This window comes from Microchirus variegatus, assembly GCF_963457635.1.
Source record: "Microchirus variegatus genome assembly, chromosome: 6".
NCBI lineage: Eukaryota > Metazoa > Chordata > Actinopteri > Pleuronectiformes > Soleidae > Microchirus > Microchirus variegatus.
Window position 1 is genome coordinate 26,047,931 of NC_139807.1, and position 24,754 is coordinate 26,072,684.

At 39.5% G+C, this 24,754-nt stretch overlaps 1 protein-coding gene across 1 annotated transcript in view; it reads left to right on the top strand.

The window, feature by feature from the left end:
* Positions 1–24,754, top strand: part of acsf3 (acyl-CoA synthetase family member 3) — a gene marked incomplete at both ends in the record, with an annotated part of 41,370 nt that overhangs the window by 12,671 nt on the left and 3,945 nt on the right. Inside the window, 4 exons of the mRNA XM_083890849.1 lie at positions 5,910–6,007; positions 6,310–6,436; positions 23,790–23,924; positions 24,020–24,131. Of these exons, the coding sequence (XP_083746975.1) occupies positions 5,910–6,007; positions 6,310–6,436; positions 23,790–23,924; positions 24,020–24,131 (472 nt within the window). The remainder of the gene's footprint in view (positions 1–5,909; positions 6,008–6,309; positions 6,437–23,789; positions 23,925–24,019; positions 24,132–24,754) is intronic.

A 24,754-nucleotide genomic window follows, 5' to 3' on the forward strand; every position in this document is an offset into this window, starting at 1 on the left:
CCAACTTATTGCATTTTACTGTGATATTCATGTGCTTTAGTATGAGAGAAACACAAACTATATTAATCTTTGGTAGTAAATGTGCAACAATAAGCAGTAAAATAACAATAACGGATTTCTTTTGTCTATAGTACTATACTGCCAACACTGTCGGGGAATATGATGGCAGGCAGAGAGCATGTATGGAGACGGATTACACTGGAAATGACTGCATGTAAGATTGATGGTTTAACAGCACATTACTTAAACTTTGGTTTGGCTGATGTGTCACTGAAACCTGATGAAGAGATTCTGTATATCATTCTTTCAATTTGTCTTCCAATCTCAGGTTGTGCATCAAAAAAAATATACCGTTGCAGTAAAGACTGACTCAGAGTCAACTGCTCTTATTCTGCACTTTCGACTAGAGAAATGTTGATAGTTATAGAGCGTACTCTCTGCTCTTCCCATATATTATCTCTGATATGTCTTACCTCCCTCTCCAGTTTGATTCAGTGCGCCCGCTCTATAGGTCGTGTTTTGATCACAGGCAGTTTTCTCTGATGTGCTGTCAGGTAAAACCCCACCATCCCAGCTCCACCCCCCCCCTCTCTCTCTCTCTCTTTCTCTCTCTCTCTCTCACTCACACACACACACACACAGACACACACACACACACGCACACACACAGAAACAAAGACAGCTGGAAATGAGGTCAGACTCGTGTTGGTTGCTTTCTTTTACCTGTCCTCTCTCCCCCTTTCTTCTTCTTCTTCTCTTCTCCCATCTTCTCCTTTGCTTCCTGTTCCCCAGACATCTCTTCCTCTTACAGGTAAAGCCAATTAGCTTGCGAGTGGACTGGGTAAACCCCTCTGTCTGTTGTTTTGTTTGTTTGTCAGGTTAGGTAATGTTTGGCATTAAAAACTGAACAGGCCGTGTTTGATTCCTCTCGGGTGATTATTAAGAATACCTTCAAGAGGTCTATTGATGTTTCCATTGCGGTGCAGACGCGGGGAGATTGTGTGTGTACGCCTGCGCCACATGATGTGTGTTTGTGTGCGAGTGAATGCAGTCATGAGATCGTGGCTGTTTGAGTCAGTCTGTTCCAGTCTTGTCTTTAAGTAGGTTAAAATAGATCAATACCATCCGTAGGAAACACTCTCAGAAGAGTAGTGGAGTGGAGTCACCAACTCCCTCCTTCTCTCACACACATACACACACTTTCTTTTTGTCCTAACACACAACACAGTATTTAATGCGCCATATCGACAGCAATCGTATGAATAATATTCCACCGTAATTAGAGGCGTCTAAGTGGCCTGATTTAGTTGTGTAGCTTACAGTATTGGAGCATTGCAGATTAACAGCAGTGTGCCTTTCTAGGTCATATTGACCTTGATGAAATGTAAACATGTGAGATGAGTTTGTTCTAGTTCTTTCCATCTTATTATTATTATCTCACTCTGTGTGGCTCCTTTCATCTTTTTTGATGATTTCTCTTCCTACTTTTCAGCCTTTTTATAGAAATGTAGAGCAGAGCAGATACAGCATCACACGTTCTTATTCTGACTCTGGCTTCATACAGATATGTATATTATTGTAAAGTTTTTTTTATTATTATTATTATTATTATTATTTCACCTGAACCTAATTTATTATTTATTATTAGATATTAACTGCACATGAACCATCATCATCTTTGCTTCACTTGAAGGAGACACATTATGCAAAAACCTTTTAACCATTTTAATACTTATATTTGGGACTCTGAAGGCCCTATGAGTAGGCAGATAGTTAAGTGTGAAAAAAGATGACTCACTCATGTTTTTGTGGTCTAAGTACAGGAGATAAAACATGCAATGTTGACTTTCGCAATCATCGCTACGTCACAATGAGACATTCCTGGAATTGTTGTCTCTTGGAGCTCCACTTTGTCCCTAATAAACGCGAGAGTGCAGGCGAGGTCAATAGTATCTGGAAGAGAGGAATTTCGTGAAGTGTTCTATTCTTGGCTGCACAGTGCAGCACAGAGTTCTACACAAACTTCCACCCTCAGAGGATTTACATTTTATATATGACGGCAATGTGACGGCTAGAGTCGGCAAATGATGGCTTTTCCAAATGCTAACCGCTGTTAGCTGCCGGAGCCTCAGTGACACTGACGTAGTTTCCTGTGTCTCATTTGCATTTAAAGAGACAGGCACTCAACATGTCACAGACATGTTCATTAGGACACCAGGGAACTAGGTTCACTTGGAGAAATAGGGTATAATATGTCTACTTTAACACAGACTATTTTATTTCCAGGGTGTAGCATTTACACTCAAAGCTGCCCACAGTCTTCAAAATGACAAAATGAGTAAATCTTGTTGAATCTTTGGGACCAAAACACTACACTCTCTCCCGTGATGAGAGGAAAAGGGCACATAAGTTCCCTGAGTTTGAACCAAAAATTGATTGTGGATGTATGGGCGATTACCCAGTCTGCACCTCTTCAGCCCAATCAGAGGAAAACGACAGGAGGCTGAAAAAGTTACTTGACGTTTTAACTCCAGGTCGACTGGGTTAACTAATTTGGCTTGATTACAAACACTCCAATCATCTGACTTCCTGTTTCAGCCTTGTTCCAAAAACCCTGGGCTGTCTTTTATTCAGGTGTCAAAGCATCAGTTTATTTGTGAAAGTATACTCGGTTCAGTTTGACTTGCTTATATAGTTTATGTCCATTCATATCTGGTAACATAAGAAGATGAACATCGAGAGGGTAAATTCTAAGATCCTTTCTTTGTTATTTTCAGTGTCGTGGTGTTGATGGAGGTTACCATGTTAAAAGACAATGTTTTTTTACCGTAGGATGTGAAAAAAAGAGGGATAGCTTTGTGAAGGGCAAAAGACGAGCCTATAGAAAGAGTGGTGACCCAGGGGGAAAAGCCCTCCCTGTGATTCTGGTGGATTATGGGATGTCTGTCCCAATACGTGAAACACAGAGAGAGGAACAGTCATTTTGACACCAATGTAAGCGATATGCGGAAAGTTTACTACTGTTGCTAGGCAGCGGACGTTTATCTGGCAGCACAAGTTGAATATTTTGGTCGTACGCCCCCTGCCGTTGCAGCGAATACTGCTACCACCGCTAACCGCCATTAACGCGTTAACATGCCCAGCATTAAATAAAATACAAAAATTGGAGATTTGCTCTGTCCTGAACTCCTCAAACGTTTACTTTCCAACTGTCTTTTAAAGTTTACAGAATCCTCATGGAAGAGTTGTCAGTGTTTAAATGCCCACTGGGCTGAAAAGATGAAAATGTCCTTGAGCGAGACACTGAGTGTCCTCCAGCTGTAGCTGATCCTGATATATCTCCACTCCCCCCACTCTATGACTCTCATAAAAAGGAGATACCAGAGCCAACTTTTGCTTTAGGTGTCAATTAACCTTGTTCACACCGTCCACAGCTGTCCAGGATATCATTATAACTGCTGGTGTAAGAAGTTTTAAGATCTTTACTTTAGTAAAAAAGTACAGCAATATAAAATAAAACCCAAGTCCTGCATGGAAATGGAATTAAAATATTGGGTAGAGTTGGGTCACTCTGACTCGCATACTGTTGTACAGGATATGTTTGAGGTGCTGGATGTGAAGAGTCAGGGACATTGGATACATCTGAAGACTTGAGGTGTGATGAAATGGAGATGAATGATTAATGCTTTGTCTTCAGTTTCTTTTTGACTTTTTTCTCAAGTATAGGATTTTCAAAGCAAGTTACATTTGTTGAAATGAATCCTTGAGAGAATTCTTGAGTGAAACGTCTGTCTTTGGTGGATCTGAGATCAATACTTCTTTTTGTAAGACACCATACAAACCACAGTGATTTTTAGTACAATGTACAGTATATTCCATGGAGTAGAACATCTCTGAGGAGACACTCTCTAAAAAAAATTCCTAGCTAAAAGTCTGACTTTGCAGGTGACTTACCAGTGCGTAGAGATATCTGTAAAGAAGAACATACTCACAGTGAATACAATTGTACTATTAGACCATTCTTAGCAACATGGGGGGGGGGGGCAACATGTTTGATAGACATTGCCAATCAAGGCTGTCGAAGTAGATCAATAATACATGAGAGAGTCGCTCTTTAATTAGCACAGAGCTGCTCTTCATTGGCAGACCAGTGGTCTGTGAAATTATATAATAGACACTCAGGTCCTTTTCAACAAGTGAGGACTGATCTAAACATTCTCTCCGTATTACTCAGTGGTAAAGAGCTAAACACACACACACACATTATGGCCCCCATCTTGTTGTTATTGACTTTGGTCACTGGGGAAATTCCATTGACTTGCATTCTAATCTATTTTTCCTCAGTTGGTTAAAAAAGGGGAAAAAAAGTCAGTGAATGTGAGCAATTAACGGTTTAAATCACTTTTTTGTGAGTGTTACAGCACAGTGCTGAGTTAAAATTAGAAGCGGAGAAGGATGATCCCATTAGTTATGGGTTGATTTTGTATCAAGATTTTTAATTTAGATATTTCACATGAGGCTAATGAGTTGAAGTCCTCCTTATTTTTATTCCAGCAAGTTATCCTATTTCTTAGCACAGGACAACATTTATATACATCTCATCCGTAAAGGAAAATAGTCAAATAATAGATTTTATTTATTTATTTTTCAGGTTTCATTTTCTGTCCAATAGTAAAAGTAAAATGTCCTTGTGTGTTCCAATTTCTTTTGGTTAAGTTTCGAAATACAATGAAATGAAATATTACATAGCAAAACCACTCATGCTGCAGTTCGTAGCAATTTTGAAAAGTCTTCACACTATAAATTACAGTGTCTTGAATTGTATCTCGCACTGATATCAGTTCTTAGGAGTCGAAGACAAATGTGCAATAAATACTTGGGTGGGAACAGTTGTGTTAGATGATTCCACAGAAATCTGCTTTATTGTCAATATGAGCTTACTCATGGTGACTGAGACAAATGGATTTTTGGCTTACAGTGATTCATAAGTTCAGAAAAACAATTTAGTGACCTGCTATGTCCTGCAAATTGAGGTCAGCAGCACCATCTTGGAAGAAAGCAGTCTCTCACTGTGGGCGAAATCCTGCGCTAAGATTGTGTGAGTTACCGTCAATAAGTTTTCAGCATCTTTCAATGTGACAGAAATCAACTCACCTTTCTTACTGTAGAACTTCTTTCCTTTGAGCTTGGGTATTTATTTTGTGTGTTGCACCAGCACTGCATCCTGCACATTAAACAACAAAATGCATTAAGGTTCCTTCTCATGCTGCTATGCATTTGCTCTTCAATACAGACACAGTCTATTTATATACAGTATTGACTTTTGATTATCAGTACTTATTTTATAATTACTCTCATTTTATTTTATGTCCTTAGTTTTATGCACTGTCCTGTGCTTGTTTGTTGTTTGTCAAGTGGCAGTTTTAATTTTGTTGTTAGTAGGGGATGGGCACTCCAAACAAAACTGCCACTAAATATTCAACAGGATTATTTGTCAAATATTCAAATACCCCTTAACAAAAACATGTCAGCCTGATGCCGCACACAGGCCAAAGACAGACAAAAATATATTTTCCCTGTGACACTTAATTCGAAATCGGCTATTCAATACAGCATGCAATAATACAATATATTACTTGACCGTAACAAAAGTGATGAGTTGGCTATTCCACACATCGGCTCTTTCAGATTCAAATAACAACAAACTCCAGAGCTAGTGACACTAATGCTGGCTTCACAGTGTGCTGAGCAACAAGATGCATTCAAAGACCCTGGTAAATTTCATCACAGAATGCAATGCAATCACTGAACGAACAATCCACGATTCATGCCCAGTCCCTGCTTGTATGAACATGCAATGACAATAAAAAAGAAAAACGGAAGAGATTGTGATTCTTATTTCTTGACAGGGGCTGTGGGGTCACCACTTCCAGGTGTGGAAGTTCGGATTGTCATGAGCAACGCAACCAACACAACGATTGTGGAGGCCAATCACAGAGAGACTCGGGTAACGGATGAAAAAATATGACATTTGCCAGTTTCTCTATTTATATAATAAATATATAATGCTTATTTCTATGAAAAAAATAATTGGAAATATTATTATTATTTGTTCACCTATAACTAAAGACAACATCCAGTTGTTATTATTACTTTAAATGATATACATACACAGTATATATGAGTCAGATCTTTCAAGTTTGACTGCTTAGGTCTACGTAGTAATACAAAAGTTATTCTGACTAATTTTAGCTCTTTTGTCCACACCATTTATCTTAATCACTTCCTTTCTCTGTAAACGTACCACAGGTACGTTCAGGTCTGGAGGGGAAAGAGGGCGAGCTCCTGGTTCGAGGTCCGTCTGTCTTTAAGGAGTACTGGAACAAATGTCAGGAAACCAGGGAGTCCTTCACTGATAGCGGCTGGTTCAAAACAGGTACAGCGGCCCTGTTCTCGTCCTCATCCCTTTCCTCTTAGACACGCACACACACACACATTCCCCTGGAGGTAGTGAATTCTGCCACTAATTGCATCTACATGAGTGGTGCTGTCTGCAGATTCACGGGGGGGGGGGGGTGAGAGATGTCAAAAAATGTTTTCGTCTTTGCTGCAGACTGCACTTTTTAGGGCTTGATTTTAAACACTGGACCACCAGGCCTGTCAGGGAAGCACACACACACGCTCATAAATTGAGTATAAGTGTACTTATACACACAGGTATGTGTGTGTATATGTGTGTACATGTGCACATTTTGGTGGTGGCTATAAATGGACAATGTGTGTTTTGGTGCTGCCAGGCATTTTTTCCCTCCTAAGTGGTTATGACTGCTCTGGGTCTAACAGCAACACAGAAGGAAGCTGTCAGCAGAAGTAGGGCCGTAAAGCACTGCACTCAAGTGATTCGAGTAACTCGATTACAAAAATTCCTTGAGGCAAAAACTCTGCCTAGAGTATTTGTTGAATTTTCTATCTTGCGCGGCTCATTGTTCCACACGGACCGTTTTAGCAGACGCACACCGTACATCCGGATTTCAGGTGGCGTGTTGACAGAGACGGAGAGTGAAAGAGCACGTAAAAGGCAGAAAATGTCCAAAGTGTGGGACCATTTTACGCTTAAACAAGAAGCCAACAAGGTGCAGTGTAACCACTGCAAACTGCAACAGCACATCCTCAATGATTCAGCATCTGAGCCCAAAGCATCCAGTTGCTAATGCTTCCGGCACATGCTAACGTAAACATTGATGGGGGTCGTACCTATGTTCCCCGATCGGGGGGCATCAGACCTTTTTTTTTTAAAAAAGGGTCCTATGTTCCCCACTTTGTGGAAGCCTGGGTGTGGAACATAGAACCCTTTTTTAGAGAAAGGGTCCTATGTTCCCCGGTCTCATACAAATCGGGGAACATAGGACCCGGGGCCCATAGGACCCAGGGCCCATAGGACCCGGGGAACATAGATACGGTCCCCATTGATGTTAGATGATTCAATATAGCTTACTAGGGCTGCAGCTATCGAAGTATTCTACCGATTATTTATTATTTGATGAATTGAGGATTAAAAAATATATATATAATAATAATAATAGTTTTGTGTCCTCGATTAATCGAAAAATAATTGGTTGAATACTCGATTACAAAAATATTCTATAGATGCAGCCCTAAGCAGAAGGTCTGCTCTCCCTGCATAATTGAACGTCTCTCCCTGCAAAGCCGCCAGTAGACCGGTATTGAGGTTGGCAAAGGGGAGACTGAGAGGTGTATGCAGGTGGCCAAAAGCAACAGTAGCTTTGAATTGTAATGTACTGTACATGACAGGAAATAAGAGCCAGAAGCATAACAAAGAAAAAACTGAGGTACGAGTTTGAGCTTGGGGGTGTTGAGCTTGAAGGAGGTTTGAAAGAGTGGCATGTGTGGCCCCAGAGAGACAAGGTAGGGATGGGGCATGAATGGTGTTGGTGGTGGAGGAAGAAGTCAAAGCACTGTGGAGGTGGTGGCGGTGGGGACAGTGGGGACAGGCAGGGGGGGGGGGGGGGGGTGTGAAAATCAGTAAGGCAGGAGTGATGGAGACTGAAGTGGGGCGAGGCAGTGGGAGAGCAGGGCAGAGTGTGTTTAATTGGCTTTGCAGGCTGGAAGGACAGAGATCCAGAGCACAGCATGCTGCTGTCACACTCCATTACAGCCACTGGCCACATAATGAGAGCCAGTGCAATCAGCTTCCCACAGACCAGAACCTCAAGCAACATGAACACTGTCACACAGTCTCACACACACACACACACACACCCACACACACACAGTCTCACTGTGGACTGCTCTATAGGAAGCTATCAAACAGGTCCCTGGCTCAACGACCTGCCTGTGTTCTCCAATCAAGTTAAACACACACATACTGTACATGCAGTGGTCAGTGCATTACACAGCGAGTTAAAACCTCTTTAACACAGTTTTAACAAGAGCTGAACGTGAAAGAGGGAGTCATGGACAGTTGCATTATAGTTGTATACGATAACAATAATGATGATGATGATGATGACCTCTGCTCAGTAGAGCTGGACAATATGAGGTTATATTGCATGATGATACACTACTGTTCAAAAGTTTGGGGTCACTTAGAAATGTCCTTATTATTCAAGGAAAAGCACTTTTTTCCATGAATATAACATTAAATGAATCATAAATACACTCTATACATTGTTAATGTGGTAAACGACTATTCTAGCTGCAAACGTCTGGTTTTTAATGGAATATGTACATAGGTGTATAGAGGCCCATTTCCAGTGTTCTAATGGTACATTGTGTTTGCTAATTGCATTAGAAGGCTATTGGATGATTAGAAAACCCTTGAAAACCCTTGTGCAATGATGTTAGCACAGCTGAAAACAGTTTTGCTGGTTCTTTGACGAATTATCAGTTTGAAAAAAAATCATTATTTCTAATCTTGTCAATGTCTTGACTATATTTTCTATTCATTTTGCAACTCTTTTGATAAATAAAAGTGTGAAAAACACCTAAAAAAAAATGTATAGGTGACCCCAAACCTTTGAACAGTAATGTACAACATTTGTCTTTCTGCAACTAACATAGACCCACACCCGTGAGAAGCCTAAAAAAAAATACAACTTCTTAATGCCTTATTCAGAACTACATAACATAACAAACATAGTATTTGAAATCTATCCATGTCATTGCAGTTGTCTGCCCACTATGTTTCTACAGCAGCCCTAATGTGTTTTACATTTTCAAGTGGAAGCTTGCTATCTTGGGAAAGGGAGGGATGAAAAGAATAGTTCTAGGTTTATTACAAGCGTCAATCTCACCGTTAGATGTCACTCATTTTTACACACTGGTCCTTTAATTTCTAGACAGGCGCACGCTTAAAGGTGAAGTAAGTAGTTTATAGTGCCATCTAGAGGAGAGGCTGAAATTTACAACAAAGAACTGCTCCTCTGCTCACCCCCTCCCTTCCCTGAGCGGTACGGTATCCTCAGCTGGTCAAATGTCGGCCATAGCAGACGAAGCGGAGAGAGTGGAGGCGGGACTTCCGCTTCAATTAAAGCGACGCCTGATTTGTTCTCTCGCGTTTGTCCTCACAGGCTCCCGTAGAAACATGGCATCCCGCGACCATGTTATTTTACATGACTTTTTGAAACACTACGAAAATGAAACAAAATATATTATACAGCAACTAGACAATGCAGGAGCACATTATATGTATAAACAAGTGGATTTTGGGTTATATAAACCCATAAATACTACACAGTGTCCCTTTAACTCCCACTCAAGTTACTCTTGCACTTAACACTCTCCAGAGCTTTCTACCTCTCACCAATTTCATCCTTCACACCTGTGTCTCCCTGTTTCTCCCTGTGTCACCTTCCTCACTGTCTCGTCCTCACACTCCATGGTGTACTAGCTATACTAGCTGATCGCTTGGCACCGGCACCTTTTCTTTCCACGTTTTCTTTTTTGTGTCGGTCAGATTTACAAACTCCTATATCATCAGAGCAGATCTGATTCTATGCAGCTGTTTACTCAGTTTCAGTAAATACTACTAAAAAGAAAGAAACAATGGGGAAAAACATAGCATTGATCTTTTATGCATCCTCAGGATTTAACCCTAAGATCAGGGAAGGAAGTTAAAACATGGTCAGCACTTTTTGGGAAGTCAGAAAAGGAGCTGGGCTTTTAATTCCAGTGTTTTGGATTTTTTTAACTTTTACTTATACTTTTTAATGTTTTGTAGGGGTTGGATTATGTTTTTTAACTTTCAAGACAATGACCTAAAGTCCCTTGAAACAAGACATACAGTATGTTGGACCCTGATCATTTAGAGTTTAAAAACTCAATGATGATGACAAAAGCAAAACTACAAACGATCGTGCATGAAGAAAATGTATTTTCTGATGTATTTTCTGATGTATGCAGAAACTGGTGATAAGGCATGTTAAAATGCTTTGCTCCTAAGATTGAAACAACAAGAAAACCACCAGTCTAGTAATATACAATGAAGATGGTGCCATGAATTGTGATCAAATTCAGATTAATCATTTATTTACTAGGTTTTACAGCACATGGGCATGAATAAGGTACCAACAATTCAAATTCAAATAAAAGAATCTGTGCTAGTGCTGTAAAAAGTGACAATAAAACAGAAACAATCCACAATACATTCATTAACTAAGAGAGTGCAAGAGGTGTTGGGAGGGACTCATCCTGAAGACCTGACCTGAAAACCATCTACAATCCAGGCTGCAGCTCAGTTGTAAGGTAGAGGGCAGAATTTATCTTTTCAGAGACGCGACTCAAGGCAAGAAAATCCATTTTGCCTGCCTCTGACTTAATTGCTATATCAGCATTTTAGCTGAGAATGAGTAAACAAGATACAAGTAGGTTTTTAAGTAGTTGGCTCTGTGGTTCACTGCAGGTCAAATGTGTCTGAGGTTTCACAGTCAAACTTTTGACCATTATGATTATCAGTGTAAACTCTTTAGAGACTCCAAAGTGGGCAAAAGAACGAATATACGGCAGGTACATTGGTTTAATATATTTCACAATAATGACATTTTGTTTTATACTAGTATCAGGCTTTGATTTACTATCTTGTTGGATGTATACACTACCATTCAAAAGTGTGGGGTCACTTAGAAATGTCCTTATTTTTCAAGGAAAGGCACTTTTATAATTAATCTAACATTAACTTAATCAGAAATACACTCTATACATTGTTAATGTGGTAAACGACTATTTACTATTCTATAGCTGCAAACGTCTGGTTTTTAATGGAATATATACATAGGTGTATAGAGGCCCATTTCCAGTGTTCTAATGGTACATTGTGTTTGCTAATGGCGTTAGAAGGCTATTGGATGATTAGAAAACCCTTGAAAACCCTTGTGCAATGATGTTAGCACAGCTGAAAACAGTTTTGCTGGTTCTTTGACAAAAGGGCAAAGTTATTATTTTGAATAAAAATCATTATTTCTAATCTTGTCAATGTCTTATTAAGGCTAGTCGATGTTAATGTTTAGATGTTGTATGTAATGATGCATCACACAGCTTTTTCTCTGCAGTTTACTCATGCTACGCTTAAGCACAAACTAGTATCCACTACTATCTCCACTAAGGAAGAATTTAAGGAATGGATTTTGATGGAATCTTTTGTCAAAGTAGGTTATGTCGCAAGGAAGAATTGATTCGATATTGTTGGTGGTTCAGATGCTGGTGTGGAATCAGGATTCTTTTTAAAAAGTTTGCCTCCCTTACAGGATAGGACATTTTCTTGGACAACTAAAACAAGTCACAGTTGCTTTGTGCGTGTAATTGTGTAGTTTTGTTGCACACAGACACTGTGTGAAGTGGAGCGACCTTGGTGGGGGTTTGCACTCCGTGAGTGCTTTCATTATTCAATGTTTCAGACCCTTAATGAATCTTCAATCTCCAGTAAAAAAAAAAAAAAAAATGATAGTCACATTTCAATTTAAACATGGCCCAAACTTTTTAACAGAACTTTCACAAAAATAATCCAATAATGGCAAAGTGTTAGTAAAGTAGTACTAAAGTGAAGTGCCTTCCTATCCTCTGTTGTTGTTAAGTGACTACTCTGAGTCGGTGACATCCAGATAAACCATTAGCGGCACTAATTTGCCTGTTGGTTTCCACTAAATCATTGGAGAAGAAGAGGGTGTATCAAGGTGACACTATAATAATGGAGTGCCATTCAAGCCTGAACCAAACAAAACAGAATGTGGAAAACATGATGGAAATGTGGTATTTAGTTTGTCACATGGATTGAAAAGAGAAAGGTTACTGGTGGTGTTTTTTTTTTATTCCACATTTCATTTTTGTCCTTCCTTTTTTTACCTTCATTAAGCATTGAAGTCACCGTCTTCATGTTTGCCTTTATTGTTCTCCACTGTATTTATTTTACAAAACAACATGTTCTTCTTTATATGTCGACATTTTCACCTTTTTATTTCTTTTTTAAACCTTCACAGTATTCACATTAGCTCAATAATGTACACTTACAGTGGCAAAAAAGGTGTAATATTTTCCTCCCTGTTGTTCAGAGGAAGATTAATCAAGACACTCATAACCTGAAAACAGTCGGCTGAATTGCATTGAGCTGAAAATAACATTTTACAGTCATTTTAGTTGATAGTGTATAAAGTTTCAAGTGTGAAAAGCAAATAAAACGAATAATGGACTTTGACAGGATAATAGGAAGAGGAGCCACAGGAGAGGAGGGGAAAATGGAGTGTAAGAATCAGAGGGAGTGAGTGTTAAGATCAATAAGTTCTCACTTGGCTCAAAGTGTCATCTCCAGTGCAAGTGGGTGCTGTGTGGCATGACTGGCAGCTCTATAGGAAAACTGTCACCTCTTCCTCAGTGTTAGCTCTTATCACACATCATCGCAAAAACATCCCAGAGTGCATGCATTTGTCCCCTCTTGCCTCGTTTAGCTGCGTTTTGTACCAGTTCAGCGCTGGTAAAGAAAGACCTGCCGGGTGAATTCTGCACAGAGTCATGTGTACACACAGGTCCTTTTTGCTTCCAGATGTTGCTATCCGTTTCCCCGGATGTCATATTTTACCCCAAGTGACATTGTGTGTCCTCCCAACTCCAATGTCAGAGCTCCCTTAGGGGATTCACCAACACCACATCCTCCCAGTTTTCCCTCTTCATAAAACACAACACAACATTTACAGCGAAGGTGTTAACACATGCTGGTCCTAGTTTTAGTGAGAGAAAAATTAATTGAAGGAAACTTTTGGAAGTACCGATAGCAAAAGTAAAACTGTTTGCTCAACATCGAGGCTTTCACTAGCTTTGTTAAGCTACACACGTACGCATGTTAACGGCTGTTAACGTTAATGCACATTAATACATGATGCGTTTCCATGGCGATTGACCAGAAAAAGATGTGTGTGACGCTATGTTTACGTGCTATGGCACCGGAGTCCAGGGACCGTTTACCAGTTAGCTCCTTTGGTGCCGTTAGTGCACCTACAGTCGAACTGGAATTGTCTGTTTATGAAAGGAAAAGAGCAGCGCTACAAATACCCAACATACCCGTGTACTGCGTATGTGTGCCTCTGTTTTTAAAGTTTAGTGTTACTTTAGAGCAGGGGTGTCAAACTCATTTTCACCGAGGGCCACATCAGCATAACGGTTGCCCTCAAAGGGCCAGATGTCACTGTAAGACATAATAAATGTAACTAAAGTAGGGCTGCCACAAACGATTATTTTGATAGTCGACCAATTAACGAATATTTTTTTTCGATAAGTCGACTAATCAGATCATATGTAAATTGAATGTACAGACGTGCAGACAATTGGACAACACTGTGCATGTAAAAATAGTCCAATTGGATCATTTAATTTTGCGTCCATGTAAGCGATGGAATTGTAAATTCCAATCAGAACCAATCTGTGCGGAATGAAGAAACCTTGCATGTGCAAACGTAGCTAACGTGTCATCTTGGCTCATGATTGGATTTTCAGTGCCGAGGAAAAGGGCCATGTAAACAGCAGCCACGCACTTTTGCTTGATAACGCGATCAGATTTCAGAGACAGACATCAATCCTCAAGTTCTGCTTGTTATCCTGCTGGTGGAGAAGCAACCCCAGCGAGGAATATAATCAGTAACATTAACATAAAGCAATTCACGCTCCTTTAATTGCATTATATTAAACAAATTAGATCACTCATCCAAGTGCAAAGTGCTTTATTGTACGATATTAATTACTAAAATAGGAGCTCTGACAAAAGTTAAGGATGATAAATAATGTCAAAGCTGAAATTTCACTGCCTGGCTGTCTGTTATTTATCCTCATTAACTCTTCCATCTAGCCTTTGGGGCTTTAATGTGGAGCATTAATATTCATATATGCTAAGTGTTTACAGTCACTCTGAGAAGAGGCATGACTCACATTTAGACCTCTGTCTTCTTTGTTTAGATGAGGTTCTCCTCTCCACATTGATGGCGGGCACTCAGCTGTAACCCGCATTGTGCGAGTTTAGGCGGTGATGAATGTGATGAAAGACTGCGACTCCACTTGTGCGTCTCTTCTGTTCTCGCAGAGGTGGCGCCGCTGCTCCTCGTCAGCCACACTTTAAACACTTGAGCGATGCTCCTGCAGAGGCTTACGTGAACACAACTGTCAAATAGTGACTGCAATGTGACTACAACTTTTCTGAAGAGGGGGACTCCTCTTAGTTTTGGTTGTGGATGGCAATTCCTGAAAATATGCAATATGTTTTAAAAACCTCAAGCTAATTTAACAGCTTTGCAGTCATTATGGTGGTTAAATGTCTCGTTGCAGGGAGATTTGGGGCTGTGACCACTCCCTGTTTTTTTTAGCGGAAAACTAGCCTGCCATCATGGATGCTGACCTGAAATCAGTAGGTCTCGCGAGACCTGCAAGAGTGTTATTTTATATAATGACTGTCTGACAGAGTGAGGGTACCACACATGAGTGAATCGAGTAAACTGGCTTTTTCCGAATGGCGAGAACTAGTGCTGGGCACGTTTGCGGCGTTAGCGTGCCCAGCACTAGCAAGAACTAAAAAAGAAGCATAGAAACCAGATGCCGGCCTGGCATTTTTGCTGTTGCATTTCTAAGACTCGTGAGGATAAACTCCATGTTCTCCATGTATTTGCATTTCCTCTATGTTTGCTATTGTTGTAAAGGCCTTTGCGCGACCATTTTTATGAACAATGTCAGTTGCTAGTTTGTTTGCGGTGGGGTGGTTGGCTGTTCTTTCATTGGCTTGGACATGGCTGCACAGCCCGTGTTCGCCGGCTCCATTGAAAACAATCTTTGCGTCTTCATGTGCCAATCATAGCTGCTGCTTTTCCTTCACCACGCAGCTCCAATTGGGTTTCAATTTTCCACTCTTTTCTCTCTCTCTCTGCATTTAAATAATATTAAAATTATGTGTATATATATATATATATGTATATATATGTATATATATGTATATATATATATATATATATATATATATATATATATATATATATATATATACATATATATATATACATATATATATATACATATATATATATATACATATATATATATATATATATATATATATATATATATATATATATGTATATATATATATATGTATATATGTATATATGTATATATATATATATGTATATATATATATGTATATATGTATATATATATATGTATATATGTATATATGTATATATATATATATATATATGTATATATGTATATATGTATATATATATATATATATATATATATGTATATATGTATATATGTATATATATATGTATATATGTATATATGTATATATATATATATATATATATATATATATATATATAGATATATGTATATATATGTATGTATATATATATGATAAATGATTGCCTTTTAACCAAGAATCAGAATTAAAAGGATTAAAATCAAGTTGATTTTTTTTCAGCTGGTTTGGGCGCTGCTGTTATAAAACATGACCTATAAAACATTGTTTGTGCTATTATGTTGGAAAAAAAAGAATTCACATGATTTGTTCTCCACATTGTCAGCAACACACAAAGATCAGGCTCTTTTCAGTCAAATCCTTCTGTCAGAGGAATTTTAATTATGAACGTTTCACAATTTCAAATCACAACACAATAAGCAAATTGCAAAGGCTGCAAATACAATTATTGTTTTGATAGCTCTCAGAAAATGGGACTCATTCATTTTGGTAAACGTTTTTTTTTAATTACTTAAAATTACTCATCCTTGCATTAGAATGAAGAATAGTTTATGTTTTAATAATGTAAAGCTCCATCGAATTCAAAATCTGTTATGCAGTGAATGTATGAAGTGAACCTTGACTTTAAAAAAAATATCATGAATAAAACAGCAATTTCTGTCAGAAAAAGAATATTAAGTATAATCTTCCCAGCCACAGATTTTACAAATAAGTTATAATTAGATGAATTGCTTCAGAGTGAAACAAGAAAAGAAGATCAGTTTGTTTGTGATTCATGTTGATTTATTATTTTACTCTTATGTTGGTTTTAGATGTCTGGGTTTGCATTAATAATATTACAGAGCACACAGTTGAGCTGGACCTTGGATGTCTTTAAAATCTTTGTTGACTTTATCACCTAAATCAAGGTCAGACTCATATAGCGCTTCCCTTTATCCGTTTTAAACCATTTTAAGTGTCCTTTTCTGCTTCCCTGAAATTTCTAGCAGAGGTACCGGTGGCAGCAAGTTGATGTTGTGTTGGCCTTTTTCATTTGAAACACTCATTTCTTTATTTATTTATTTATTTATTCATTTTAATGTTGAAAGGCAAAATGTCCAGACCAGAGGCGACATCCATAGTGGCTTGGACGTCATGTGACGCCTCCGTAACCATGAAGTTTCAAGCCACCAGAGTTCGCTTTACACTTTTAAATCCGTTGAGATCAAGCAATAAGTCACAGAATTTGACTGGATATAGCAGATCGAGAATGGAAACTATAGCATAGTTTATAGTTTATTCCAGACCCCCAGTATTCCAACATGTTTAACTTTCTGATAGTCTTGATATCATAGATTTTTATCAGTAACTCTCTCTATCTCTTTGTTCCCATTGCTTCTTCTTCTATTCTCACTTAGATATCATCTGCTGCCTTTTAGCAGAGCAGATTATTGAATTTTTTCAGGAAAATAAAAAAAAATGGAAAGAAGCACCAAAATTTGACTGATGTACCTCTTGTGTCATTCTTTTGAAAAATCCCATTAGCCATGAAAATATTTTAAAGATGGCCACCATTTTCCAACCATCTTTTTCAGAATATCATTTCCTGGCTCTATTTCAGTGATTTTGGTGTCCAATGTCCAAGGTAAAATGTTTATAAATCAGAAATCCTTTTTATATCTCTTTCTGCCATTTACTGAAAATACTTTCTAAAAATAATGAAAAAAATAGGCAGGAACACAACATTATTCCAGCAAAACGTTGATTACAAATGTACAAAAATGGTAAATGTATTTGCTCATGACGAGCTGAATCCTTTGCTTACTACTGTACATATCAGTGTATAACATGACATTCAACAAACAACACGTTAGAACCAATTATAACCTGAACATCACAATCAATGGACATTTTTCACATTCACATCTGTAATGCGATGACATTTGACACCAAAATCACTGAAATCGGTTCAGGAAATGAAATTCTGATGTAAAAGATGGTTGGAGATGGCGCCTTTTTAAATTTTGCTGCGTCTTTCCACTTCTGCTGTACTATCTCTGGTGATCTTGGAATATGCTCTCCCATTTCCTTGTCAGAAATCTGAAAGCATTTAGGAATACAATGAAATGCAAATGATGTATCTAAAATCTTAAAAACCCAAGACCCAGGACATTCAGTGATAGTTTAAAAGCCAAAAAAAAAGTGACGTGTTTACAATGCATTTGGGATGGATAGTAGCATTATTCTATGTTTGGTATTGAGCCGCCCTATAAGCTTATCAGTCCTGGACTGTTTTGGCATCTCCAACATCTTCACAACAAAGGGATGAGTAGATTCATACTCTTTAGATTCATATTCCAGTTTAGTAATGAAGACCAATTACTCTAAAGGCAATTTCTGCATTATTGAAGATAAAACCGACACTTATCTCCCCGTGACGTTTTTTTCCCTTTTAACAAAATGACATTTAATGTCATTAAAACATTTTAATGTTGATTTCCTGCAGTTACGGCACCGCAGATTTCCGTAGAGGTGACAAGTGTCATTTTCTTGCTTTCATCGAGGGAGTTTTCCCGTTCTCAGCTGAAGTCTTGATCTGTTTTTATTTCTTTTTTATTTCCACAGTGTGTGCCTTCACTTTTTTTTTTTAATGCCTCAGAATGAGATGAAAGCCCAGTGCAATTAGGCTTCTTATCGTTTTAATTAAGAAAGCCATTCGGCCATATCTGGCTCCAACGCCATAACACATAATGGCAGAGTCTCTGATGCCTGAAGTGGTGTTTGTGTGGATGTGTGTGTGTGTGTGTGCACGCACTGTATATGTGTGTGTGTCCCAGTAACACAGTTCCCAACCACCCCCCGCCCACCCTGCTTTCCTCTTTTATCAGTCTGTGTTCTCCAATCACTATTCCCACTTGTGTCTCTCTCCAAACATGTTGTTCTATCTCCTGTTATTTCCTTCTCCTCAAAGAGACAAGGTCAGAGTCCCGTGTAACTCCTTCAAACTCAGCTCCAGTGCATTGTCTTGTGTTTCTTTTATCAAACGTTGCCTCTTAAAAGGAGCAATATTATGCAAAATCAACTTTTTATTCATTTTAATACTATTATTTGGGACTCTTGAGGCCCTATGAGTAGGCAATAGGGCTGTAACGATACACAAACTCACGATTCGATACATTCCACATTTTATTTAAACAACTTTTACTTATATAGCAACTTAATGTAACATTTAATAGCAATATTTTGGAACACTGTAAACAGATTGAACATAAATAAATAAATAACCAGATTTCTCTCGTTTCTGTTACAAAATAATACTGTTGAAAAATACAAAGTAAATGATCAATCAGACTGGGATTTGTCCCCAAAGCATGCTGGGAAGTGTAGTTCTTCATCAGAAGCAGTTTTGTTTCAGTGGAAATAACTTGTTTTGATAAACAGCAAAGGTAAGACGACATTTCCGCTTGTATTTCTTGAAAGTCAGTTGTTGTTTTGCTCTTATTTTGCGGCTGGATCTGTGAATCTTGTTCGTAGAATGATCAAAAATGATACCGTTAGAATCTGTGAATTCTCCGCCTCAGTCTAAGTACAGGAGATAAAACACACGATGACTTCCGCCCTCATTGTTACGTCACAATGAGACATTACTGGAATTGTTGTCTCACAGAGCTCCACGTTGTCCCTTAAAAACGCGAGAGTGCAGGCGAGGGCAATAGTATCCGGAAGAGCGGAAGTCTGCAAAGTGTTCTATACAGTATGACGGCAATGTGCCGGCTAGAGTCGGCAAATGATGGCTTTTCCAAATGCTAATTGCTGTTAGCTGCCGGAGCCTCAGTGACGCTGACGTAGTTTCCTGTGTCTCATTTGCATTTAAAGACACAGACACACACAGAGCGTTCTGAACAGGGCTGTTTTGGCAGAGTGATTGAACTGCTGTGGTGCTTCATCCTTAAGGTATTTTGACCAAAGCATGTCACAGACATGTTCATCAGGACACCAGGGAACTAGGGTCACTTGGAGAAATATGGTATAATATGTCTAATAATAAGTAGGCAAAGATTTTATGAGTTGAGACTTTTGTACAGTGTAAACATCTGTTTTTCCTTCTTTGCATGACACGTTATCAGGGAGAGTGAGAGTCCAGGTCCCAGCCTGGTTCCACACTCTGCAAAGTCAATGTCAATAATGTGCCAATATCTCATAAATCCACTTCAAAATACCTGAACTATCCCTTAATCTTTTTGAGTGATACTGGTCTGAGTCAGACTTGGTGCATAATGTATATTGGTATACTATGCACGGTGTTGCTACTCTTTCTCAAATAAATGCTTTTATTATTCCCTCCATCACTATATCCGTCTTTGCATTTGAACGCAGCTAAAATATTATTTTAGGGAACTGTCTTGTTCTGGGTTGTGTAAGTAAGTCCAACACATGACGTGCTGCTAACTGTACTTTTATTTTACACTCCAGAATCGGTAAACTCCATCTTTTTTGGCAACAGTAGAACTAGGAAGTAAAGACATCCTTGTACCAATCACATTCGAGTATACTTTAGGGACCAATCGGAAATTGTAATATCTAAGAATACTACAGGAACTAACTTAAAGGTGAAGTAAGTAGTTTATAGTGCCATCTAGAGGAGAGGCTGAAATTTACAACAAAGAACTGCTCCTCTGCTCACCCCCTCCCTTCCCTGAGCGCTACAGTATCCACAGCCGGTCAAATGTCGTCCTCGTCGTCTTTCTCCGTGTCAGCAGATGAGGTTCGTGAGGTGAGGGAGAGGGCGAGCTACCGCGGCCGTAGCAGATGAAGCAGAGAGAGTGGAGGCGGGACTTCCGCTACACGTAAAGAGACGCTTGATTTGTTCTCTCGCGTTTGTCCTTACAGGCTCCCGTAGAAACATGTCGTCGTGGCAATGCAGTAGCGGCCCGCGACCATGTTATTTTACATGACTTTTTGAAACACTACGAAAATGAAACAAAGAATATTATACAGCGACTAGACAATGCAGGAGCACATAATGTGTATAAAAAAGTGGATTTTGGGTTATATAAACCCATAAATACTACACTGTGTCCCTTTAACTTGTAAAAATAGGGTATAAGATGTCTACTATAAATGTAGTTTTTGTTCAAAATTTGCTCCCTAAAAAGATTTGACATTTTGAGGTGCACAAAAAGCACAAACACCCCCCCCCCCACCCCCCCATTCTATTTACTTAAGATGAGAGGGCCACATGCCACTTTGCTTTCTTTTACCCCATCATACAGTGGAGCAAGCAAGTGTGGTGTTAACACCCAGCCGAGCTCTTCTACTCCCCTGTCTCTTGCTCTCCCTCCCCCACCCCCTCCTTCCACCCCCCCCCCCCCCCCCCATCCTCTGCTACCCTGGCCTATCAGTGCGGAGCAGTGGTCTGTGAAGAAATTCCCAATATCTAAATTTACACACTGTATCAATCTTGTTTAATAGACTGGAAAGCTTATAGCCGCCGTGGCAAGCCAGCAAGAGAGGGCAGCGGTGATAAATTGTCGGTGTGCAGGCGACAGCCGCCCGTGATGTATAATGAAATATTTATGATTTATCCCAGCTAATAAACTGAAATGAAGTGCGTGATGTATGGGAACAGATGGGCCCTCTATTGATGCTGAGGCAAGGAGGGAAGGAGGAGACGGGAAGATAGGTGGGGAGAAGGGAAGAGGAGATGTGATGAGAGATGCTCCAGACGTGGTAGAGGAGGATAAAAATGGAGGGCAAGGATTGGAGTAAAAAAAAAAGAAGAAAGAAAAAACATAGTTATGTGTGTTTGTGTGACACTGTGACATCGGAATGGGAGAAATTGAAGAAGTTGACATTAATGTAAGATGGATAGAGGGATACAGGGTTAGACGAGGGAACAAATGAGATTAAATGATGGAGTAAAAGACAGATGGAGGATGGCAGTAAAAACAAGTCTACTATCAGAATGTAATCTCGTCCCTATAATATGCTTCCTCGTGTTGATTCCAGGTGAGGAAAGACCAGTTGTTTTAGTTTATTGATTTTTATATTTCTGGAGTAGACTGCACACACACGCAGCCAAACTTGTTGGAAATGTTTCTAAATGTAAAAAAAAAAAAAAAAAGCTCCATTTATAACTCTCATTGATTTTGTTATCAAAGTGAATAAGCGTCAACTTATTCCTTTAATGGCTACCAACCGATGCTCCCCGATCGGGGAACATAGGTACGACCCCACTCTGGGGAGCACTAACGGAGCTAACGGAGCTAACGGAGCTAACTGGCAAAGGTGCCTGGACTCTGGTGCCGCGGCACGTAAACATGACGTCACGCGTGTCTTTTTCCGGTCAGTCATCGTGTTAATGTGCATTAACGTTGACTCCGTTAACGTGCCCAGCACTGTCAGAAATATATGGGTTGAGCTACGTTCTTGATAAAAAAGTCAAATTTGAGAACACAATTAGCCTTTAAACTTTAAAAGCCTTTAATATCACTGTGTATCTTTTTGTTAATTCCTCCACAGGCCGTTACATTTAACGTCTTGTCCCCCATGTCCTCAGTAGTACCGTGTCTCCAGCGTCAGCCTCTGTCCCTGACTTCTCTTTTCTTTACACCGCCTCTGCTCAATGGCGCGACCCTAAAATACAACACAGTTTCACGCTCAAACCGCCGCACGTCTCCCCCTCTCGCTCCTCAGTCCCAGCTGTGGACACGGCACCTGTGATCATCTGAGAGGACACCTTCCTGTTTCCTTCTTTTCTTCTCACCACTCCTTTCCCTCCCAATGTCCATTTTTTATCCCCGTTTCTCTCTCTCTCTCTCTCCACTCATCCATACTGACCCATTTCCTCTGCTTGTCATCCCCAGGCCCAGCTGAGTCCCTCATCCCATGCACTGTACTCATCCTCCCCCACACCTGTCCCCCAGACACCTCTGTGTGTGCGTGCATGCTTGCGTGCGTGCTCTCTGACTTACTCTTTCTCACACACAATAACACTTGTGTTTATTTACCCTACTGCACTGTCTAAAAACATGCAGATTAGCTTAATTGGACGCTAAATTGACAGTTAGTGTTCGTCTGTGTACGTTTCTGCGGTCATCTGGGACTGGCGACCTGAGAAAAATAGAATGTAGAAAATGAATGAATGATTTAGCTGTTGTCGTGGTTTTTAGTGCAAGAAACCATTGATTGGGTTATGACGAGCACTGTTTACTAAAAGTGCATATAGCCCAGTAAAAAGCAAAAAAATACTGCTGATCATGGACGATTGGAAAACTTGTGATGGATAAACAAATACTTGAATATTCACCGTGAACAAAGACCAACACAATGAGTTGACTACGCAGAGTCACAACATTCTCTGTAAACCTTTATTCTTAGATTGTTAATTATAAAAGTAATATTTATATATATATATATATATAGCTTTAGGGCTGCAGCTAATGAGTATTTTCATTCATTCATCTAGTACTTGTTTGGTCCAGAAAATGACAGAAAATGTTGAAAAATGTTGATCATTATTTTTAAAACCTTGAAATGGAATGATGTGTTGTTTTTGTCCACAAACCAAAATTATTCAGTTTTAATATTTTTTTTTTGTTACGAGGATCAAAGAAACCAGAACATAATCACATTTAAGAAGCTGAAAAATCCGAATGCTTGTCTCCGTAACGGAAAAAAAACCCTCAAACCAATTCATCAATTATCAAAATAGTTGATGATTCATTTAGTAATTGATTAATAATCAATTAATTGTTTCAGCCCAACATAGCTTTCTTCTATGCATATCAATGCAGCAACCATGATGAGAAGAAAAGTCCTTTGCTACCCAGTCTATCATATTCTTTTCCTGTCCTTTTCCTACAAAAAGAAGATATTTAGATAAATGTAAACATTCTCATTGCAATTATCTCGCCAATTCTCTCCTCAAGCAGTAGCTGAGGTATAAGGGTGTCACAGTTCGGCTGTCATATTTGGAGAAAATACAAATAAAATCATTTATTATAAAAATATATATATGTATTTCCCAATGACCAAACTTCTCTCCGTCATGTCTGTCCTATAGGAGACACAGCGGTCCATAAAGATGGTGTATTTTGGATCATGGGCCGCACCAGTGTTGACATCATCAAGAGTGGCGGCTACAAAATCAGTGCCCTTGAGGTGGAACGCCACCTACTGGCTCATCCAGCCATCACAGGTATGAGTGCTATCATAACATACCTGCAAGGTGCCAGCATCACTGCAGAGCCAACACAGCAAAGCATTGTTCTTCTTCTGTTTTTTCTGTCACAGATGTGGCCGTCATCGGGGCCCCAGATGCCATTTGGGGTCAGAAAGTCACAGCGGTGGTGCAGCTAAAGAGCGGCCACAGGTTGACTCTGCCAGAGCTGAAGACCTGGGCAAGGTAATGTGACTTTTAGCCTGATTATATCATTTTGGTGTCATGTGGATGTCTGCATTAAAGCTCACATAGAGTGGTCCTGTTGCACATATATGTTAGTTATGGAGGTCTACTTACATACATTAACTTGTTTTTATGGTCAAAAACCTCCTAATTGCTGTAAACGAGCCTATAGAAATCCTCTTTTCTGACGCTGTTTCCCAGCCGCGACTTTTGAGACTCAACTCTCACACCCAGAAGACAGAGTCTTGTGATTGGCCAATACCCGGAAGTGACATATTCAGCACACCCGCTCTCAGAAGCAGGTGTGCTGATGCACTGCTCCTCATTATCAAAACATTGTTTTAACAATGTTTAAAAATAGCTTCTTCACGACTCCCCGCCGCAGTCCCTTTTATGACTTTGACCTGGAGTCAGACCCAGAGTCAGAAGACACTGTCGCTCGTGAAACACCTCCACAACGGACGTTATTCTTCTTCTGCGGTTCAATGTACGCAACCGGATGTGCCTAGACTAGTGCCCAGAGCAGGACGATCTGCTGTTCCGGAGAACCGGTGTTTACGTAACCGGACCGGGTTTTTTCAGAGATCTCGCTGAGCTCGAGATTACAATAAAACACAGCGTTC